Source organism: Schistocerca serialis, chromosome 10 (genome assembly GCF_023864345.2).
Source record: "Schistocerca serialis cubense isolate TAMUIC-IGC-003099 chromosome 10, iqSchSeri2.2, whole genome shotgun sequence".
Classification (NCBI taxonomy): domain Eukaryota; kingdom Metazoa; phylum Arthropoda; class Insecta; order Orthoptera; family Acrididae; genus Schistocerca; species Schistocerca serialis.
This window is the reverse complement of record NC_064647.1, coordinates 33988138-34007883: the sequence shown is the minus strand read 5'-3', so window position 1 is coordinate 34007883 and position 19746 is coordinate 33988138. Positions and strand designations below refer to the sequence as shown.

The following is a 19746-nucleotide window of genomic DNA, read 5'->3' as shown; positions in this document are numbered from 1 at the left end:
TCACTAACCTAGGGACCACACACATCCATGCCCGGGGCAGGATTCGAACCTGCGACCATAGCAGCAGCGCTGTTCCGGACTGAAGCGCCTAGAACCTCTCGGCCACAACGGCCGGCTACGCTTTTGGTCTGTATGTGTCCCTTCACGTTTCCACATCACTATCGCATCGGAAACAGTGGCCCCAGGGATGGTTAGGAATGTGGAAGTCTCGCGTCAGACGTATGACACATGTGACACCTAATCACCTGACCACGTTCGAAGTCCGTGAGTTCCGCGGAGCGTCCCATTCTGCTCTCTCACGATGTCTAATGACTACTGAGGTCGCTGATATGTACTTGGCAGTGGGTGGCAGCACGATGCACCTAATTTGAAAAACGTATGTTTTTAGGAGTGGCCGGATACTATTGATCACATAGTGTATGAGCTCTGTCTGGTTTTGGTTTAACTGTGGTTATTTCTTCGCCTCTCCACTGCACAATCATATCGCGATCTGTCAATTTGAAGACATTTAGAAGGGTTAAAATGTCCCCGACGTCTTTATTACTCAGGTGACATCCGATGACTGGTTCACGTTTGAAATCACTGAGCTCCCCTGAACGGCCCATCCTGCTGTTACTGCTTCTGTATTGACAACAAAATGGAACTTGAATAATGATGACAAAACCAGCGGCTGTATTTGCATCTGTTCTTTTTTTTTCAGATGCTACCAGCTTTGACACCACATGGTGTCACCGTCAGATGTCATTAGGTCATGCTGGGCTTGTTGCCACGGAAGGTATGGGGTCTAGTTAATTTCGACCCCCTGCATACGATTCTGTTCACTGCCATTGAAAAAGATTGTGGATGGCAGGTGACACTTGGGGCCTGGTGTCGAAACTGGTTGCATCTGTTAAAAAGAATAAACGACGTTAGGTTCAAATGCAGTGTGTCCGGCTGCAGTCTGGCTTCCCTTAATGGATTACCAGAGACAACAGAATACTCCCTGCCTCCTTTTATACTGGGTGTTCCGCCTCTCATGACATCTTGTTTTCTGCATTACACAGGGGTGTCCCGATACTTTTAGTGAGATTGTGCAGTATCGTGTGACCAACACAGTGTTCCTTCTCTGTCGATCCTTCTATGCAAGCCACCGCGAGATGCAACAGTCCACACAGAATGAAAATTGCATCACCATAAAAGATAAATGTGATTCGTGCTCCACCTCGCGTGCGCCCCCACTCCCCCTAAGACGTGGCACCCAAAGAAGATGTTGACGTGCCGTGCGGATCTGACTCGATCCTCCTCACCGGCATGAATCAACCAATCAATTGATTAATCAAAACTTATGATGGATATGTAAGTGAACAGGAAGGGCTGTAGCACAAACATATCAATAGGAGCGGTCCAAATTTTACTTATGTATTCTGCACTTAAGATTTATATACAGGAAAACGATTATTAGGCACTGAAATCGGGAGGAAATAGAGCCAGAAACAGAGACCAGATTTCACATGTCATCAAGCGCCATTAAAAAATAATACAAATCAATAGCAAGGAAGCCACTATAGATTGAGACAAGCGAGAGAGAAATAGTAGCAATGAGGAGCGACTTTGGAGCATAGCATGTCACCTAGCCTGCAGGCTGTAGCATCTCGTCGTGTTATGCACATTGTTGCTGGCAGTTTCCTTCTGATCGCGTGGATCACGTAGATCATTTTCGTCTCGTGAACAGTAACCATCATACTCGAATTTAGAATGCTCTCAATACTTCTATGAGCCCTTGAGGCTTTAGAACCAGACTTTCGTCAACACGGTGACTGACGACGAGGTCCTCTGTGATGGACACTGACTACCCGAACGCTACATGTTAACTGCTCCAGGACACCGACGAAATCGAGACTGAGTGACTTGGCTAGGTCCTATTTAAAAACATGGTTCCAGAAAAGAAAGCAGACTGTCAGGATAAACTCTTAAATGCGAGTCCCGAAGCAACTTTCCAGGACCGTTACGTTGGTGTCACCGGGCTGGTTCTAAACGCCACACACCTCCCAGGAACGTATCCCTGCACTCGTAGCGTCGTTTTTCAAACCAAGGAGCCTCCTTAACGGTCACCGCCATCTTGGTGAGCAATAAACTTATTGATTGATAGGCGCTGAATTAAGATTAACCTGACCCAAAATTACTCCTGTTCAGAGGGAACTGTGAACGTGATTTCTGGCAGACGAAGTTTGGTTTAAATTGTTACAGATTTTCTTGAGATATGTGTATAGGTAAATGTCACTAGTTTCAAGCCTCACACCACTAGGGACATCTTACCCTCATGGTCATTGTCTCCATGTACTAAATTTAGCTGAAATTGCTCCTGGTGTTCCAGAGCTACGCTGAAATATACACACACACACACACACACACACACACACACACACACACACCGATATATATATATATATGTGTATAGATCCAGAAGGTTCACAAAACTGTAGTTCCCATGTAGCATCTACAAAGAGAAGAGAAGGAACAGATGATAAGAGTGCTCATAGGTAGTCCTCATCATGCATCCACCATCGATTTTCACAGTTGAGGTGCAGTTGGAAAGAATACACAGAGGAAGAAGTCTGTAGTGCTGCAGAGAACAGTCAGTTCAAGTCATACACTGCTCGGCTTTGAGCCTCACCTTGACACTGTCTCCTTGAGCTGCACTGTCCCGCACGTACGACGCCTCGACCGTGGCCACCACATTGGCCGAGTCGTGAGGCACTGGTCTCTTCCTGTGGATGGGCCGCCGCCGCTTGCCGCTGGAGGCTCCAGGTCGCCTCTGGGCGAGGCCTGAAGACGGCGTCGAGGCTACCCCACTGTCCACTGGACCACCTGTCTGGCCGTGTCCATTTTGGGTAGATTGGGTACTGACCTCGAGCAAAAGTGGTCGGCTCCCACTGTCCACCAATGCTCCGGCCGATGATGGTCCACTTTCCTGTGGTGTATAAGGGTGTCTTCCTGGAGGTCTGGCATTGCCTGCACTATGATGAGAAACAGGCCCATTATTTGTGACGAAAGCTGAATTTCCTTCAAGGTGATCTCCTGCAGTGAGGATGCTTTCTGAAGTGATATATGATGGCTTTTTCCTGATGTAAAATGGCTGTGCTTCAACAGCCTGGAAAGGTCTTTGGGTATTGCTGCTAGCCCTGGAAGTGGTAGTCTGGGACTGTCTAATGTGTCCAGAGAGCTCCTCGGTAATGGGCTCTTCACTGTGTGGCTTGATAGCAAGGGGTGGTCTCCAGTCTTCACTGTAAATAATATCTGCTGTAGGCGATTCTGCATCGAGATTCCCCTTCTGAAATGTAATCTTTGGTTTCGTGTTATAACTTCCAACAGTTATTTCAAAGTTCTCTGGTACAGCTGGTCTCACAGTTTGTGCTGTTACATCTTCTGTGATGTTAATTTGTCGCTTTGCATCTTCATTCCATGTATCTGTCGTTGTTGGAGTCGTTGTTGAAGTTTCCCTGTAGCTAAAATGATTTTCTGAAGTTGTTTGGTCAATACTGGTCTGATCTGTCGTAACGCCAAAACTGTATTGGTTGCTGCTTGACTGAACTGGTTTCTTTCTTCTCATTGAACCTCTCAGGGGCGAGTGTCTTTGTTGATTCTTATATCCACTCAATCTATTCGGCTTGCTAGGTGGTTTATTGGTCATAGGCCGTTGGATGTCCTCTGTCGTGTATTCTGCACCATGATTCTGGGTTGCAGTATCTTCAGTTGCCTCTGGATATTGCGTCGTCCGTTGGTCTAGCTGGATGTTGCTCGTGATCGATGTCTGACGTTCAGTGGTTGGTTCAGGGGGTGGTCTCGTAGATCCAATAAAGTCTTCGTCGTCAAAAAAGTTGAATATCAGCGGTCGTTCAGTCTGAAAACCACATGTTAGACTCCTAGATTCTTCCAAACAACAAAGAAATATGCTTTAAACAACAAGAATACATTAAACGATTATCTGTGGAGTGGATACCCTGAAAAGTTCTTACACATTCACAATATTGGATCACGTTTTCCGACATGTTGTACTACTCAGTAGAGTTGTATTTTTTACATTGCCGAGATATGGAAGAAAGAACTATTAGTGCCAGCCTAAAGCTTTTGAAAAGAGGAATCCAGTGATATAAAGCAGGTGACACTTGTTCCAAAATTCAGGCCCAAGTTCTTCACCAGCTGATATAGCTTTGGATTTTAAAACAAAAATTATCTTTCTCAGAATGTCATAGCACACTGTGTGGCATAACTGAAACAAAGAAACATGGTTTAACATTGTTCCACGAGTAATAAACGGTACAGATAGCTAGTTCAAACCCTAACAATATATATATATTTCTTAAATGTTTTCCATTGTATATTTAATACAAAATATGAATTTAGTTTCACATAGAATGTTGGTTCATTACCCATCAGCATTAATTGGTGAGATGTAAAAAGTGGTACTTATACATTTCAGTACTATTATATGGCCCAACACCAAGGTCAGTAACGCACACTTGTGTGGTGGCACTCGAATCAGAGTTAAGCAGGTTCGAGTCCTAGGGATGGCTGGCAAGTGCTGGAGAGGTGCTGGCTTAAAGTTCCTGGTCACCAGTCTTTGTGTGTGTGTGTGTGTGTGTGTGTCCTGCACTAAATACTTCCAAGCATGTCTACAGCTTCGAGTGACACTGTTGATGGTGAACCATCCATCAGATGGGGCTTCAAGGCCTTGGTGCTCGGGAGGGGGGGGGGGCGGCTTGGTGCTCACTGGAGATGGAGCCTTGGTGCTGGGGAAGGGGGGGGGGCGAGTGATAGCTTGGTGCTCAGGGGAAGTAATTTCTTGGTGCTCTGGGGAGCGTCTTGGTGCACAGTAGACGGTACCTTGGTGCTCTGTAGGGGGGAGGGGGCTTGGAGATCAGGGGGGCCAGGCCTTTGTGCTTGGGGGGGGGGGGGGAGGGGATTGGGGCCTTGGTGTTTGTAGGGCGCATGCTTGGAGCTCTTTCATCATCATCGTCATCCAACATGACACCACGGCACACACATACACAACCATTACAGTCACCTACTGTTGTCAGGTACACTACATGGTGGAAGATAGGTGACTCTGCACGAAGGACAGAAAAAAAGTTTTGAACACGGCTGCGCTATCAGCGGCCGCTTACAATGTAAAATTAAGGCAATAACAGCCCTCGGTCACAAAAATGAAGTCTTTTGACCTAGGTTTCGGCGACTACTAAGAGTGCCTTCATCAGAAGTAAAACACTGAAACTGGCATGTCATGTATAAAATAAATATTAAGCGATGAAGCTTTAGCCACAGAATTTTAAAAGAGTAAACATAGAATGGGCTGCTCACACATATCGAGTCCGATGCTACTGTAGCTTGACATGTGTGAGCAGCACATTGCTGTAAGCTTTCTCATGAATGAGTTGATGTACATCTCAATGAAGACTAGTGAAGCGATGCAGGAGTACTGTACCTGTTTGGCTGGTAGTTGCTCCTTCCACTCCTGCCCCTGCACGTGCTCCAGCTCATCGTAGGATGGCCGGTGGTTGGGTGGCACAGTGGTAGCTGGTCTGCTGCGGACAGGTCCAGCAGTCACTCTCTGGATGTCCTGAGCTGGTCGCGGAGGTGCTGCACAGAGAAGATCGCAGGTCACCTCGTGGTGAACAACTTGTTACAGCTGTGCACACAGGCTATTTTATGTTGTGATACTTAAGTGCAATTTGACAAGCCATTTGTGACTTGAAGGATTTACTATTCTCTCCAGCTCACTGACCTACTTGTTAATCACACTTGTTAATTATAAATAATGAACATGGTTGTGGCAAATTGCTATTGGTGAAATTAGAGGGCCAAATGTGCCCTCTGCAGAAATTTAAAGTGCATTATAACTGCCTCAATTTCCACAAAAACTATTCATTTTGGATGATGGCTCAATTGGTGGTATTTACTGTACAAAATTACTGTATACCTCACTCTAAAGCAGTGGTCCTCAAACTGTGGCCATGGGCCATATGAGGTCCACATTAAGTATTCGTGTAGCCCACAATTCCCAGCCATATTTATAATATCCAAAGAGCAACTAACATGGGTTAGCTGGTAGGTTGGATGATTAAAGGGACCAAACTAGTAGGTCATCAGTCCCTTTTTCCCTGAAGAGACAGTCTACATCAGAGACAACCTACTGTGTAACCCAGGAGAAAAAAAAAACAAGATCTACCAATGGTCAACGAAGCCTAGATGAGGCACAAAAAAGAAGAAAAGGAGACATAGGAAAAAAGGCAGGCAAGGTGCCCTATGTAGGAAGCAGCTGGAAGCCCCCGAAAGCAGAGTGCAATGAGGTGACTAACATCCCCCATCCCAGTCACTTACCAGAGATACTCCATTCACAAACTGCCTAGGAAAGATTAGCAACACAGACAGAGCAAGAGAAGCACAGATAGACAAAAGATGAACAAGTCAAACAGACAATGTGAGAGGGGGAGGAAGAGTAAAAGAGCAGGTAGGGTGAGGGCTGGGGTGGACCACCAAGCCCAGACAGCCATAGCCCAGTCTTGGCAGAGGAAGCAATAGAGTGATCTTCCAATCCCTCAATTGGCCAATAAAGTTAAGTGGCCCTTCCTTAAAGAGAGTAGTAAAAGCCCACATCACAAATAGAATGTAAAACTAAGTCAGCAGCTGTGGCATCATCTCTTAGCACCAGGAGTAGTGAATCAGGGAGATGAAGAGTCCGCCACAGGGCTGTTAGGTTGGGGCAATCTCGCAAAATGTGGATCAAATGGGTACCACAACAACAGTGGGGGGGGAGGGGGGGGGGTGAAAAGCAGGGTCCTCATTATGGAGGAGCTGACAATCAGCTAAGTACATGTGTTAAAAAAAAAAGTATGGTTGATGCGGAACTGGCAAAGGATGGTAGAGTCCTTGCAAGAGGCCTACATGGAGGACCTCAACAGATTCATGGCTGCGTGTGACTTGGTTTCATATTTCTCAACAACATAGATGACAAACGAAACTAATTTTTAGTATTTTTTAAGTATTTTTGTTGCGCTGGAGACATAATACAATTTTTATCTGGTATAAACTATTGGCATACAGACATACACACACAATTTTGCCGACCGTTGTGGACGAGCGGTTCTAGGCGTTTCAATCTGGAACCGCGCGACCGCTACGGTCGTAGGTTCGAATCGTTCCTCGGGCATGGATGAGTGTGATATCCTTAGGTAGTTAGGTTTAAGTAACTCTAAGTTCTAGGGGACTGATGACCTCAGATGTTAAGTCCTATAGTGCTCAGAGCCATTTGAACCATTTGAACAGACAATTTCACAAATTTTTTCACTCATGTTGCCACGAAATCATGACTTACTTAATTTCATAATAAGAAAAGGTCTTTCCCACTCATGTTGTTGTTGTGGTCTTCAGTCCAGAGACTGGTTTGATGCAGCTCTCCATGCTACTCTATCCTGTGCAAGCCTCTTCATCTGTTGTGGGTTTTCTGTTGTGGGTTGGCAGGAGAGCCAACACCGTATTATTAGAGGAAGCCGAAAGGTACGCGTTTTAGCTCACGCAGGCTGGCGTGAGGTCTGGAACAGGACAAGGAAATTAGACTTTACAAAAACGGACGTAGCCGGTGGAATACTCAACTTTAATCCATTAATCATGAGCGTCGCTCTTGACGGTACATGATTGCAGTATCAATAGTAACTGGTAATGGCGCCTTGCTAGGACGTAGCAAATGACGTAGCTGAAGGCTATGCTAACTATCGTCTCGGCAATTGAGAGCGTATTTTGTCAGTGAACCATCGATAGCAAAGTCGGTTGTACCACTCGGGGCGAGTGCTAAGAAGTCTCTCTAGACCTGCCATGTGGCGGCGCTCGGTCTGCAATCACTGATAGTGGCGACACGCGGGTCCGACATATACTAACGGACCGCGGCCGATTTAAAGGCTACCACCTAGCAAGTGTGGTGTCTGGCGGTGACACCACAGTTTCTAGGTACGATGTTGTTATGTTTGCTTACATTGTCCTCGTGTGCTCCTGGCGCGCATTTCGACTTGCTAATCAGTTAACGTGTGGCCGTCCAAGCAATGGGTCGTGAGTGGGCGATGGGATTTACCTACGCAGAAAAAGTCGGCACGCTCATCGTGTGTGAAGAGTATAGGAAGAATGCAGTTCATTCTCACATGGGTAAACGGCAAGATACCGCAACAGACGTCAACCATCTCTGCAGTTACGAGGGCTGTCCAGAAAGTAAGTTACGATTGATCGCGAAATGAAAATCACAGTGAAAATCAGAAATGTTTCATTTGTAAGTTAGCTACACCTTTCAGCTACTTCTCTACATAGTCGCCGTTCTGACTCAGACGTTCGTCGTAGCGTTGTACCAACTTTCCAATACCCTCATCATAGAAGGCAGTCGCCGGTGCTTTCCGCCAATTCTCTACGCTGGCCTAAAGCTCGTTGTCTGTACCAAAATGTTGTCTTCATAGCCAGCGGTTCGTTTGAGCAGAGATGAAACTCAGTGGGAGACAATTACGGGCTGTATTGTGGGTAACCAAACATTTCCAATTGAAACAATGCAGGAACATCTTCATCTGCAGAATGAGGCTGAGAATTGTCTTGAAGAAGAAACCGCACGACAGTTGTGTAATGTTGGTTGCATAGCTTCAGGGGAAAATTCTCACCAGGCCCTCGTACTTGGCGGGAGACATATTTTCTATAACATCTTTACGCGCTCACTAAGAGCTCAGGCATGAAAAGAGCGACATAATTCTACCTAGAGTCATACTAGAGACACTGCCCAACACATCTTTGCAAAGCTTTATCGGATTTTTATAGTCATTTCCATTTCGCGACCGATCGTAACTTACTTTCTGGACAGCCCTCGTATTTATCAACCTCTTCAAGCAGGTTCTGAAAGTGGTAGTGCAACAACTAGACAATTTAACAGAAGGAAACAGGTGACTACAGACGAGGAGGAAATTGATGTTCTTGCTGCTTTGCAGTCGATGCACAAGTTAGCTCCCGGCAATCACACGAGTCAGCAAGAGTCACACACATCGACGTAGGTTCCATTCCTATCACATCTCTCTCCGGGAAGAGCTGCTTGGAAACGAGTGTGAGAATTGTGTTTACTTCTGTACATGAATATTAAGACAGAATATTCCAGAGGTATCATGTATCTTGTTTAGTGATGAATACACATTTGCCAATCGTGGCCAGGCAAACCGCCGAAACAAGCGGTATTGGTCTGTTGACAGTCCACATTGGCTTCTTCAGGTGGAGCGTCAGCGGGCATGGAGTGTAGCCGTGTGGTGTGAGATAGTCAACGACCAGCTCATGGACCTGCTTTTCATGAACAGAACACTGAACACGTAGAAGTACATCTACATCCACATCATACTCCATAAGACACATAATGGAGTGTGCCGGAGGGTACTTTCGGTACCGCTGTCTGATCCCTCTAACCCTGTTCCACTCGCGAATAGTGCTTGGGAAGAATAATTGTCGGTAAACATCTGTATTGGCTCTAGTTTCTCGAATTTTCTCCTCGTGGTCAATAGACGAGATGTACGTTAGGGGAAGTAATATGTTGTCCGACTCCTCCTGAAAAGTGTTGTCCCGAAATTTCAATTGTAAATCTCTCCGTGATGCACAACGCCTCTCTTGTAACGTCTGCCAGTGGAGATTGTTTAGCATCTCCGTAACGTTCTCTCGCCAGCTAAACGATCCCATGACGAAACGCACCGCTCTTCTTTGGATCTTCTCTATCGCCCGTACCAGTTCTCACTGATAGGGATCCCACATAGATGAACAATACTCAAGAATTTGGAGAACAAGCGTCTTATAAACCACTTCTTTCGTGGGTGAGTTACATTTCCTTAAGATTCTTCCGATGAATCTTTGGTGTCTGCTTTTCAAACTATCTGTTTTATGTGGTCATTCCACTTAAGGTCGCTCTGGATAGTTACGCCTAGACATTTTAGGACAGACGCTGTCTCCAGCTGTTTGTCATCTATAGTCTAGCTGAACAGTAGTGTTTTTCCTATGTACGCGCAGTACGATACATTCATTTACGTTCACGATCAACTGCTAGAGTCTGCACCATTTATCAATTCCCTGCAGATTCTTACTATCTTATGGCGTTACTACTTTGCTATAGACAATAGCCTTAAAGAGCGTCCCACACTGTCTACTAGATCTTTTATATATATTGTAAACTGCAACGGTGCTATCACACTTCCCTGTGGTACTCCGGATATTACCTTTACATCTGTTGATTTAGTTCCTTTAAGAGCGACGTGCTGAGTTCTATCTGCAAGAAAGTCTTGAATCCAATCGCTGCTCCGACAGTCCGGAAGCTCGTATTGTTTTCATTAGACGGCAATGCGGGACGATGTCAAATGCCTCACTGAGATCAAGGAAGGTGGTATCAACCTGAGCGCCGTTGTCCACTGCGCTGTGGATCTCATGGAGCGCGCAGAGTTTCGCAGAGTCACTGTTTGCGGAATCCATGTTTATTTTTATAGAGTAGATGTTCATTTTTCCAAAAACGTCATAACTGTTGAGCATAAAACGTGTTCCATAATTCTACAAGAGACTGTCGTCAACAATATAGGTCTATAATTGTGCGGTACTGTCTTACGGCCTTATTTAAAAACGGGAATGAACTGCGCTTTTTTCCAGTTAGCCAACTTTCGTTGCTGAAGAGATCTGCGAAAAATTATTGCTAGAATGGGGCCAAGTTCTTTCGCATAATCTTTATAGAATCTTATAGACATCTCATCTCGTCCTGACGTCTTTCCACTACTAAGCGATTGTAGCTGCTTTTCATTTCCGTGATCGGTTATCTCAATATATGCCATTAGGACGTTCGCACGACGATTGAAAGCAGGGACAGTGCTACGATTTTCCGCGGTGAAACAACTTCGGAAAATCGAATTCAGTATTTCGGCCTTCTCTCTGGTATCTTCCGTTTTGGTGCCGGTGTGGTCGCTGAGAGAATGAATAGATGATTTTGACCCATTACTGATTTTACATACGACCAAAATCTCTTACGTTTTTTATTCAGGTCGGTTGACAACGCCTTACTTTCAAAATCACTGAACGCTTGTCTCATTGCTCTCCCTACGCTCACTTTCGCTTCATTCAGCTTTTGTTCATCAACTAGGTTTTTACATTTCAATCTGAGAAGCATTGTAGCCTCCTAATAGACCATCTTCCAAGAATTCTAGAAAATGTTCCTCTACAGACTAGCAGGAAACTATGATATCGATGTGAAGACGACTGCCTATCGCTAACCTGACGATGAGTGTCGCGTAGCGGACCGGTGATGCGGTAAGGGGAGGCTGTAAGCGAAACGGGGCCGAATGCGGAACCAGTTTAGCGAAGATGCGGGTCACGAATAGGCCGCAAAATGAGAAATCCACTGGCTTGAGGCCCAGTGCCTGGGAGCGAGAGTCTCAGAGACGTCGATACTGGTCGGCTGCTCGCGTGCTACTCTCGGAGGCGTCTGTCGAAAGCATCTGAAACACGCTGAAATCGCGAGTAGTTCGTCGCAGAACGTGGAGGTCGCAGCAGACTCGTGCGCACTGTAAGGCGTCTATCGTTGACCTGATGACAGATATAACTCTGGTGCAGAACACACAATCCAGAGCACAGTACTCAGTGCATAATGTTGAATAAAAGGCTTTGCAGCAGGGTCCTCTACGAAATGATGAGAGCTGTCGACAGGGGATGTCAAATTGATTCCATATTTTTAGATTTCCGGAAGCCTCTTATCACCGTACCTCACAAGCGAGTTCTAATGAAATTGAGTGCCCACGGCGTATCGTCTCCGCTCTGTTACTGGATTCGTGATTTCCTGTCTGAAACGTCATTGTTCTTAGCAAATGAGGGAAAGTCATCGAGTCGTTCCCCAAGGAAGTGTTATAGGCCCTCTGCTGTAGTGCACAAACGAATTAGAGGGGGGGGGGGGGGGGGAGAGGAGGAGGAGGGGCAGGAAGAGATTAGTGTTTAACGTCACGTCGACAACGAGGTCATTAATGACGGAGCACAAGCTCGGATTAGGGAAGAATGGGGAAGGAAACTGGCCGTGCCGTTTGAAAGGAGCCGACCCGACATTTGCCTGATGCGGTTTAGGGAAATGACGGAAGACCTAAATCTGGATGCCGGATGCGGGTATGAACGACTTAGTAGATAACTGAGCAGCATTCTTAGTTTGTTTGCAGATGATGCTGTTATTTACCGTCTTATAAAGTCATCAGATGATCAGAACAAATTGCCAAACAACTCAGAAAACATATCTGTATGGTGCGAAAAGTTGCAGTTGACTCTAAATAATGGAAAGTGTGAAATCATCCAGATGAATACCCAAAGGAGTTCGCTAAATTTCGGTTCCACGAAAAATCGCACAAATCTGGTTGCTAAATTTACCTAAACACTTAAGGATTACAGTCCCGAATAACGTAAGTTGGAGCGAACACATAGACAATATTGTAGGTAAACGAATCTAAATACTACGATTTATTGGCAGGACACCGAGAAAATATAACAGGTCTATTAAGAGGATTGCATACTTTATGCTTGTACGTCCTCTTCTGTAGTATGCTGTGCGGCTTGGGATCCTCATCAGATACGATCGATGGAGGACATCGAAAAAGTTCAAAGAAGGGCAGCTTGTTTTATGCTATCGCGGCCAGCCGTTGTGACCGAGCGATTCTAGGCGCTTCAGTCCGGAACCGCGCTGCTGCTATGGTCGCAGGTTCGAATCCTGCCTCGGGAATGGATGTGTGTGATGTCCTTAGGTTAGTTAGGTTTAAGTAGTTCTATGGGACTGATGACCTCAGATGTTAAGTCCCATAGTGCTCAGAGCCATTTGAATACGCAATGCATTCAGGCCCAAGCGAGTTCAATCTATGGAGCAGAATGAAGATACGAAGACACCCGCCACCTTGGCCTTCTTGCCGTTATTTGGTGCCATGTCGTCAAGAATCGGAAGAGTCCTCCAAAGATATAACATCGAGTGTGTTTTTAGACCATCTGCAAAACTGAGGAACCTGTTAGGTTCGGTTAAGGATGATCTCGGTCTGAGGAAACGTGGTGTGCACAAGATTCCTTGTCAGTGTGGGGCGGCATACATAGGTCAGACATGTTGCACAGTACAAGAACATTGCTATGAACATCAGCGTCATACACGCCTACGCCAACCGGAGAAGTCGGCAATTGCAGAACACTGTCTGAACACAGGACATCACATGATTTTCATGATTTACGAAAAGACGGAAGTTTTATTCCCAGCATTCTCTTCCTGGGATTGCGTCATTAAGGAGGCAATACATATCCGTTCAGCTGATAACCTTATCAACAGGGATGCGGGATTTCAGTTGAGTACAGCCTGGAACCCTGCATTGGCTGCTGTTAAATCACGACGAGAAAGCAAAGAGCTTTCGATAATAGACCCGTCATAACTTTGCCAGCATGTTAGTAAACACAGCGTCAGCGCATGCGCAGAACGGCCGCTCTGCGTCTCCCGGAAGAGGGCGTTTGAGTCTGGCGCCATCTATCTGCCAATGTTTGCGTATGCGTGGTTTCCGCGCCTGCGCAATCTTCACACGCGTGCTCTATATACAGCGGCATCGACATTCGGATCTTGTCAGTCGTACCTAGCCACCAGCGAGGTTCAACCACCTGATGATGTCGGACAGTTGCTCCGAAGAAATATTGTGGGATTTGCACAATGTCATCCGGAGGCACACCCGTGAAGAATATTTACACCATTTGAACCATTTTGCGTGGTGAGAGGTAAAGCCCGAAATGTGGTATTCTCGGCACACCCTCGACACTATGGATCTCTGAATGTTGTACTCCCTAACGATTTACGAAATGGAATGTCCCACGCATCCTCTCCAACTACCATTCCGCGTTCAAAATCTGTTAATTCCCGTCGTGCCTCCATAATCACGTCGGAAACGTTTTGGCGTGAATCAGCTGAGTACAACTGACAGCGCCGCCAATGCTCTGGCCTCTTATACTTTGTTTACGCGATGTTACCGCCACCTTTATATGTGCATGTCACTATCACATGACTTCTGTCACCTCTGCCAGGAAGTTTCAAAAAGGAAGCTATTGAGGAAATTGTCTCAGGTTATCTGGCGAGTTGTGGCATCGAGTAGCCGCAACCTTTCAAGGAGTTGTTTCTTGTACTAAGTCAGCTTTCGCACCCATAGAATGACCCGCCATCATTTTATAGAATTTCGTTTTCCGCATCAGAGTGAAAATAAAAGCTTGCAGCACAGCTTAAAGCCCACAGCACAGCCTGAATAAGAGATGGGAAAGACTTGCACTGAAAATGAATTATTCAAAACAATTATTGATCTGACTGGGTATGTTCCTATGAACGCAATTATTTCTGTTTTATTACTAGAATCTTTAAAGTGCTATTTCTTGCATATTTCATTGAGCTGGTATACTATTAACTTTTGGAGGTCTTCATTCTTTTGAATGATAATATCATCTGCAAACAAAAGTACGTTCAAGCATTCCTCATTCGTTACCTTAGTTCCTTTTACTTTACATTTACCTTTACGAAGAATGAAGTCAAAGCAAAAATTTAAAAAGAGGTAGGTGATAGCAAACACCCTTGTGTAACACCTTGGTTAATAATTAGTTCTTCTAGTCATTTCCTACCTGCGTTTATTTACACTGGCGTATTTTTGTAAAAAAAAAAAGTCCACTACGTGTATTAGGTAATAAGGATGTTCACAGTGGGACATATTCTTCCGTAGAATGTCACGGCTCATACGGTCAAAAGCCTCCTAAAGGTCAATAAAGACCATATGGGTTTCTGTTTTAAGTACTCTGTGTTTTTTACAATTTTTTAAATTACAAACACATTGCCTGTGCGTGAACGAACTAATCTAAATCCGTTTTTTCTTTAGAAATAATAGCTTCCGTGATACTCTTCATGCGGTTATTGATTATCTTTGAACATAGTTTGTAGCCAGTGTTAAAGATACACATGCCACTGTAGTTTTTATAGTCATTACGTTTCTATTTCTTGAAAAGTGAGAACTTTTGCTGTATACCAAGCGTCTAGGATCTTGCAGTTCGTCCAACATCCATTTGTTAATTTTAAAAGTCTTTCATGTAGTGGTAAGCCTCCATATTTCATTAGTTCTGCATTTGTTCTATCTATTCCAGTAGCTTTCCTGTTCTTCATGTCTTCCAGATCAACTTGTAGCTGGATCTACTTTCCATTATACATACTATCTCATATTCGTCCTTCTATGTAAACTATAAGGATGTATAGTGATCTATTCTTTGCTCACTGTGTATAATATTCAGTGAGGCAGTGTATTTTTCTTCCTTTCTCAAGGCTTTCATGACTTTACATGGATATTCTGCAAATCATATTTAAGGCAGAGGGTACATCGAACCACCTTTACAATTTTTTATTATTCCAATCTCGTATATCTGATTCCCCTTATTTTATCGTGGTGATCGTTTCTCACTATGTAGATCGGCGTCAACAAAATATTTCCGCATTCGGAAGGGAAAGTTGGTGATTGGAATTTCGTGAGGAGATTCCGTCGCAACGAAAAACGCCTTGCTTTTAATGACGTCCAGCCCAAATCCTGTATCATTTCTGTGACACTCTCTCCCATATTTCGCGATGATACAAAACGTGCTGCCTTTCTTTGAACTTTTTCGATGTAGTCCGTCAGTCCTATCTAGTAAGGATCCCACACCGCGCAACAGTATTCTAAAAGAGGACGGACAAGCGTAGTGTAGGTAGTCTCCTTAGTGGATCTGTTACATTTTCTAAGTGTCCTGCCAATAAAACGCAGTCTTTGGTTGGCCTTCCCCACAACATATTCTGTGTGTTCCTTCCTCCTTTGAATGCACACTGTTGTCTTCCGTGTACGTCGTGCTCTAAGCCACTTATGAACATGTCTCACAATTCTTGTGTGCTCTATTTGTTCCGCGGCGTTGCTTTTTATTTTGTATGTTTCCCAGCTATCTGATGTGTTTGTCTGTACAGACCTCAAATATGCTACTTGCTGTTCTTTAATGCCTTTTTTAAAATTTCTGTATGGCAAAATTTGAGTCGTTCTTCCCCATCTGTTTTCTTCTTTTTATCAAGTGCTTCAGGAGGCTGCGTTGATGATGCAGGTCTTAGTATTATTGCATTCTGTATCGATGTCTATACTTACTGGTAGTGAAGCAAGTTCCTTTGCATGTTCAAAATCAAGGTGTGTCCATCGTTGATGCTTTGGTCAGCCACTGTTTTACCAGTCGGTTTAGCCGATGTTGACGCTCGTCACCTGTTCTGAATAGCGCTGCGTCTGGCCGATGCACTGCTTATCACATCCGCAACTGAGGCCACAGACACCAGATGCCTGTAGTCCTAGTTGGTCCTTCACTGAACCATCCATATTCTTGATTTTAACCACTGACCGAAAAAGTATTTTCATGTTGTGCTTCTCCATTATCCCGGTAACCTTGGGATGCGGGGGGCGCTGGCTACGGAAGGAAGGCCAGTCGCTTCTTCTTCTTCTTCTGCGTTCTTTTCTTTCTTGTTCGGCTGGAGAGCTGTAATTCGGCAGGCCGACTTTGATTGTGGTATATGGCTCACGCTGACTGTGTCACGGTGTTGAACACAAATTTGTGTTGCGCTGGATGGAGGCATCTATTGGTGTTTAGGTGCAGCTCCGTGTGAAGCTTCTTGCTGCAGACAGAATGTCCCAGCGTGCCACCAGGAATATTTATCAGAATCACGGTAGGTATTCGTTTCTGTACACCTCATTGCTGAACCTCAAATTGTCGTGTATGCTGTTAAAGTGGCACAGGAATTCTTGTCGGTTTTCTTAAGTGTGCGGCCAAACCAATTACGTGGCGTCCACATAGACACTGCACAAAAAAGTTTCAATGTTGGAAACCCTGTAATTGTCTCCTACAGCAACGTATAAGTTTGAGATTAACCTGAGAGGTGTTTGAACCCTTCTTCTGGATTATGCAAAAGGATTGACTTCTGCCACGCTTCAGGCAGCAGGTTATCGACACATGCGGAAAATAGTCCACAGCTCAGAAGTTCGTGTGAGCTGTGAGGTGTGAGGTGGGTCAGTGATGTCACAATGGAAACAAATTTCACCCTAGTCCTGCCCAAAGCCACCGTGAACGTTTCGTACTATGCAATGGTCGTCACACACCCTCTTGTTCACATTTCACCCCTTCTTTCGACACTTCTACAACAGAGGTCAGTGTACGCAACGCACAGCTTTGAAATCACACGGTTTTCTTACGGGTGGCCGATGACAGATTTCGGCTGATCGCCATCTTCGCATCTGTTGTAAATATAAATATTGGGTAAGCGACCAGGTTCAATTAATTGAGATTAAATCTATATAAGTCTTAGTAATACATGAAATATAAAATGTCAAATATTTATACCCATGTATGACAGTCATACATACAGTCAAAATATTCTGATATACATCATCGTCAAATTAAATATCTGCGTGCTAAACTCAGATTGATTCAGTATATATACAAAAACCTAATGCCAGCGGAGGCCACTTTATCCAGAGTACCTAGTAAGCCAGTGTCGTCAACATAAAGATTAAAATGCCGTATGCATTGTCTTTAGTTAAAAAAAATTTTCCCCCTTGGCTAAACGAGCGTCTGTCATTAAAAACAGTATTAAAAGTATAAAATAAAAATAAAAATAAGAAAATCACAAAATCTTCTATCCTAGGATTAGTTAACAGTGAACGAAACCATAACACACTTAATAAATTAGTGACCATTAATTAAAAATAGAAAATTGATAATCGATATTATATTAGAGTGCAGTATCGATTGCGAATATGTCGTTGCTTCTCTGCATGACTTCCTTGTTTTCCTGCGGTTGAGCTCACGGAGGACGGCCTAGTCTCTTTGTCGCCGGCGGCCGGCACAGGCCAATCCGCTGGGGTGCTCCATGCTATTCAAACTAGTAGGTCTCCGAATATATCAACGTAAGCATTCAGGTTAAACTCTTTCTGTTCATTCAGCAATAATTCCGGTTGCTGTTTCCTGTGCACATATACCTCCATTTCTTCGAGCAGTTTCATTAATTATCCCTTTGGCGCCCTATGCAACACTTTCATATTACTATCTATACGTCCTATATGTCTTTCTCTGTCAAGATGTGTACCGAAAGCGCTCTTGTTTTGATTAAATGTATGTTCTCTAAAACTAGTAGGAAATTTCTTCCTGTCTGACCGATGTAAAATTTATGAAAGTCCTGGTAGCACGCACATGTTTAACTTGACTATGATTTATATCAGAATATTTTAACGGTACGTATGACTGCCATACATGGCTATAAATATTTGATATTTTATATTTCATGCATCACTAAGACTTGTATAAATTTAATCTTAATTAATTGAACCTGGTCGCTTACACAGTATTTATATTTACGACAGATCTGAAGATGACGAAAAGCCGAAACCGGTCATAAAGTGTAAAGAAATCTGTGATCAAGACGGACTAGTGAAAATAAAAGCCGGCCGCGGTGGCCGAGCGGTTCTAGGCGCTTCAGTCTGGAACCGCGTGACTGCTACGGTCGCAGGTTCGAATCCTGCCTCGGGCATGGATGTGTGTGATGTCCTTAGGTTAGTTAGGTTTAAGTAGTTCTAAGTTCTAGGGGACTGATGACCTCCGATGTTAAGTCCCATAGTGCTCAGAGCCATTTGAATCATTTTTTTTAAAATAAAAGTGCTAAAAATAAAATGGTAGTGGTCTCATATACAACCTTTATGTCTTCAATCGGTGGCATAAAGGCCGTCAATGAAAGCACCCCTTTCCTTGAGGCGTTGACTCTCGCATTTTTCGCGGTGGAAAACAACAGTTCTCATGCGGTGGAAGACAACAGTTCTTAGTGCAATGAGCAACAGGGGACGTTCTTGACAACGTTCGTCATTGCTTACACTCCCGAGACGATCCAGCCCCAATCCACCTCTAAGGCCATCGTGGGGCTGCACCCCGACTGAACGTGGTCCGAACCCTTTGGAGTGTAGTATGACCGCGATTGATGCTCTTGTTGTGGCTGTGCCCTCTTGTAAAGCTTTGTGGTTCCTGACTGGATGAGGAGAGGATGGTATGATACGTGAGTGTCCTCTCATTAGGACGCAAAATTCATACGTGGTTAAAATACACTTTATTACAGGAACCCACTGAGTACTTAACTTCAGTGATGTCCGATATCATGTTTGTGGTTAAAAGCAATCAAATAACATGTACTAATTCTTCAGTCTTCTCCGTGTCCATATCACAACTATGTACAATGACTAACGTTCCTTAACAGCTAGCTACGGTGCGAGACGATTATCACTGTAAGGCTAGAGCACAGTGCGACGTTCTGACGTGCAGTGCGAACTGAGTTCCGACGCGACGTACTGAGGTACTGAGCTCGAGAGAGTGAGAAGACAGCCTGTGTGCACGCTGCCCAAGGGGCATTGTCGGAGCGTTGCCTCATGGCGTGTCTTGGTCTTCTCTTGTCACAGCCGCGTGTGGTTCAATGCCTTCTACATAATGTTTCCTAGTGCCGATCGGTGTGCTCGTGAAGGCACCGCTCTGGTAGTTGGGACGAATAGGGATCGTTCAAAACCGTTAGGCAAAATGTGGACGAGATCTGAAGCAGCAAAAGTTGTTTATGCTCTTTCAGCCCTCCTGTTTCGCTCCCTCCAGTGCCATGATCGCGGAAGAGTGCAACAC

The 19746-nt window shown here is 44.6% G+C and overlaps 1 protein-coding gene across 1 annotated transcript in view; it reads right to left on the bottom strand.

The window, feature by feature from the left end:
- The window catches only part of LOC126425206 (proteoglycan 4-like), a 38141-nt gene extending 18634 nt beyond the window's left edge, over positions 1-19507 (bottom strand). The window contains exons 1-3 of the mRNA XM_050088163.1: positions 19429-19507; positions 5462-5616; positions 2654-3880 (exon numbers count right to left, since the gene is read on the bottom strand). Coding sequence (XP_049944120.1) covers positions 2654-3880; positions 5462-5616; positions 19429-19507 — 1461 coding nt within the window. The remainder of the gene's footprint in view (positions 1-2653; positions 3881-5461; positions 5617-19428) is intronic.
- Between the last annotated feature and the right edge of the window lie 239 nt (positions 19508-19746).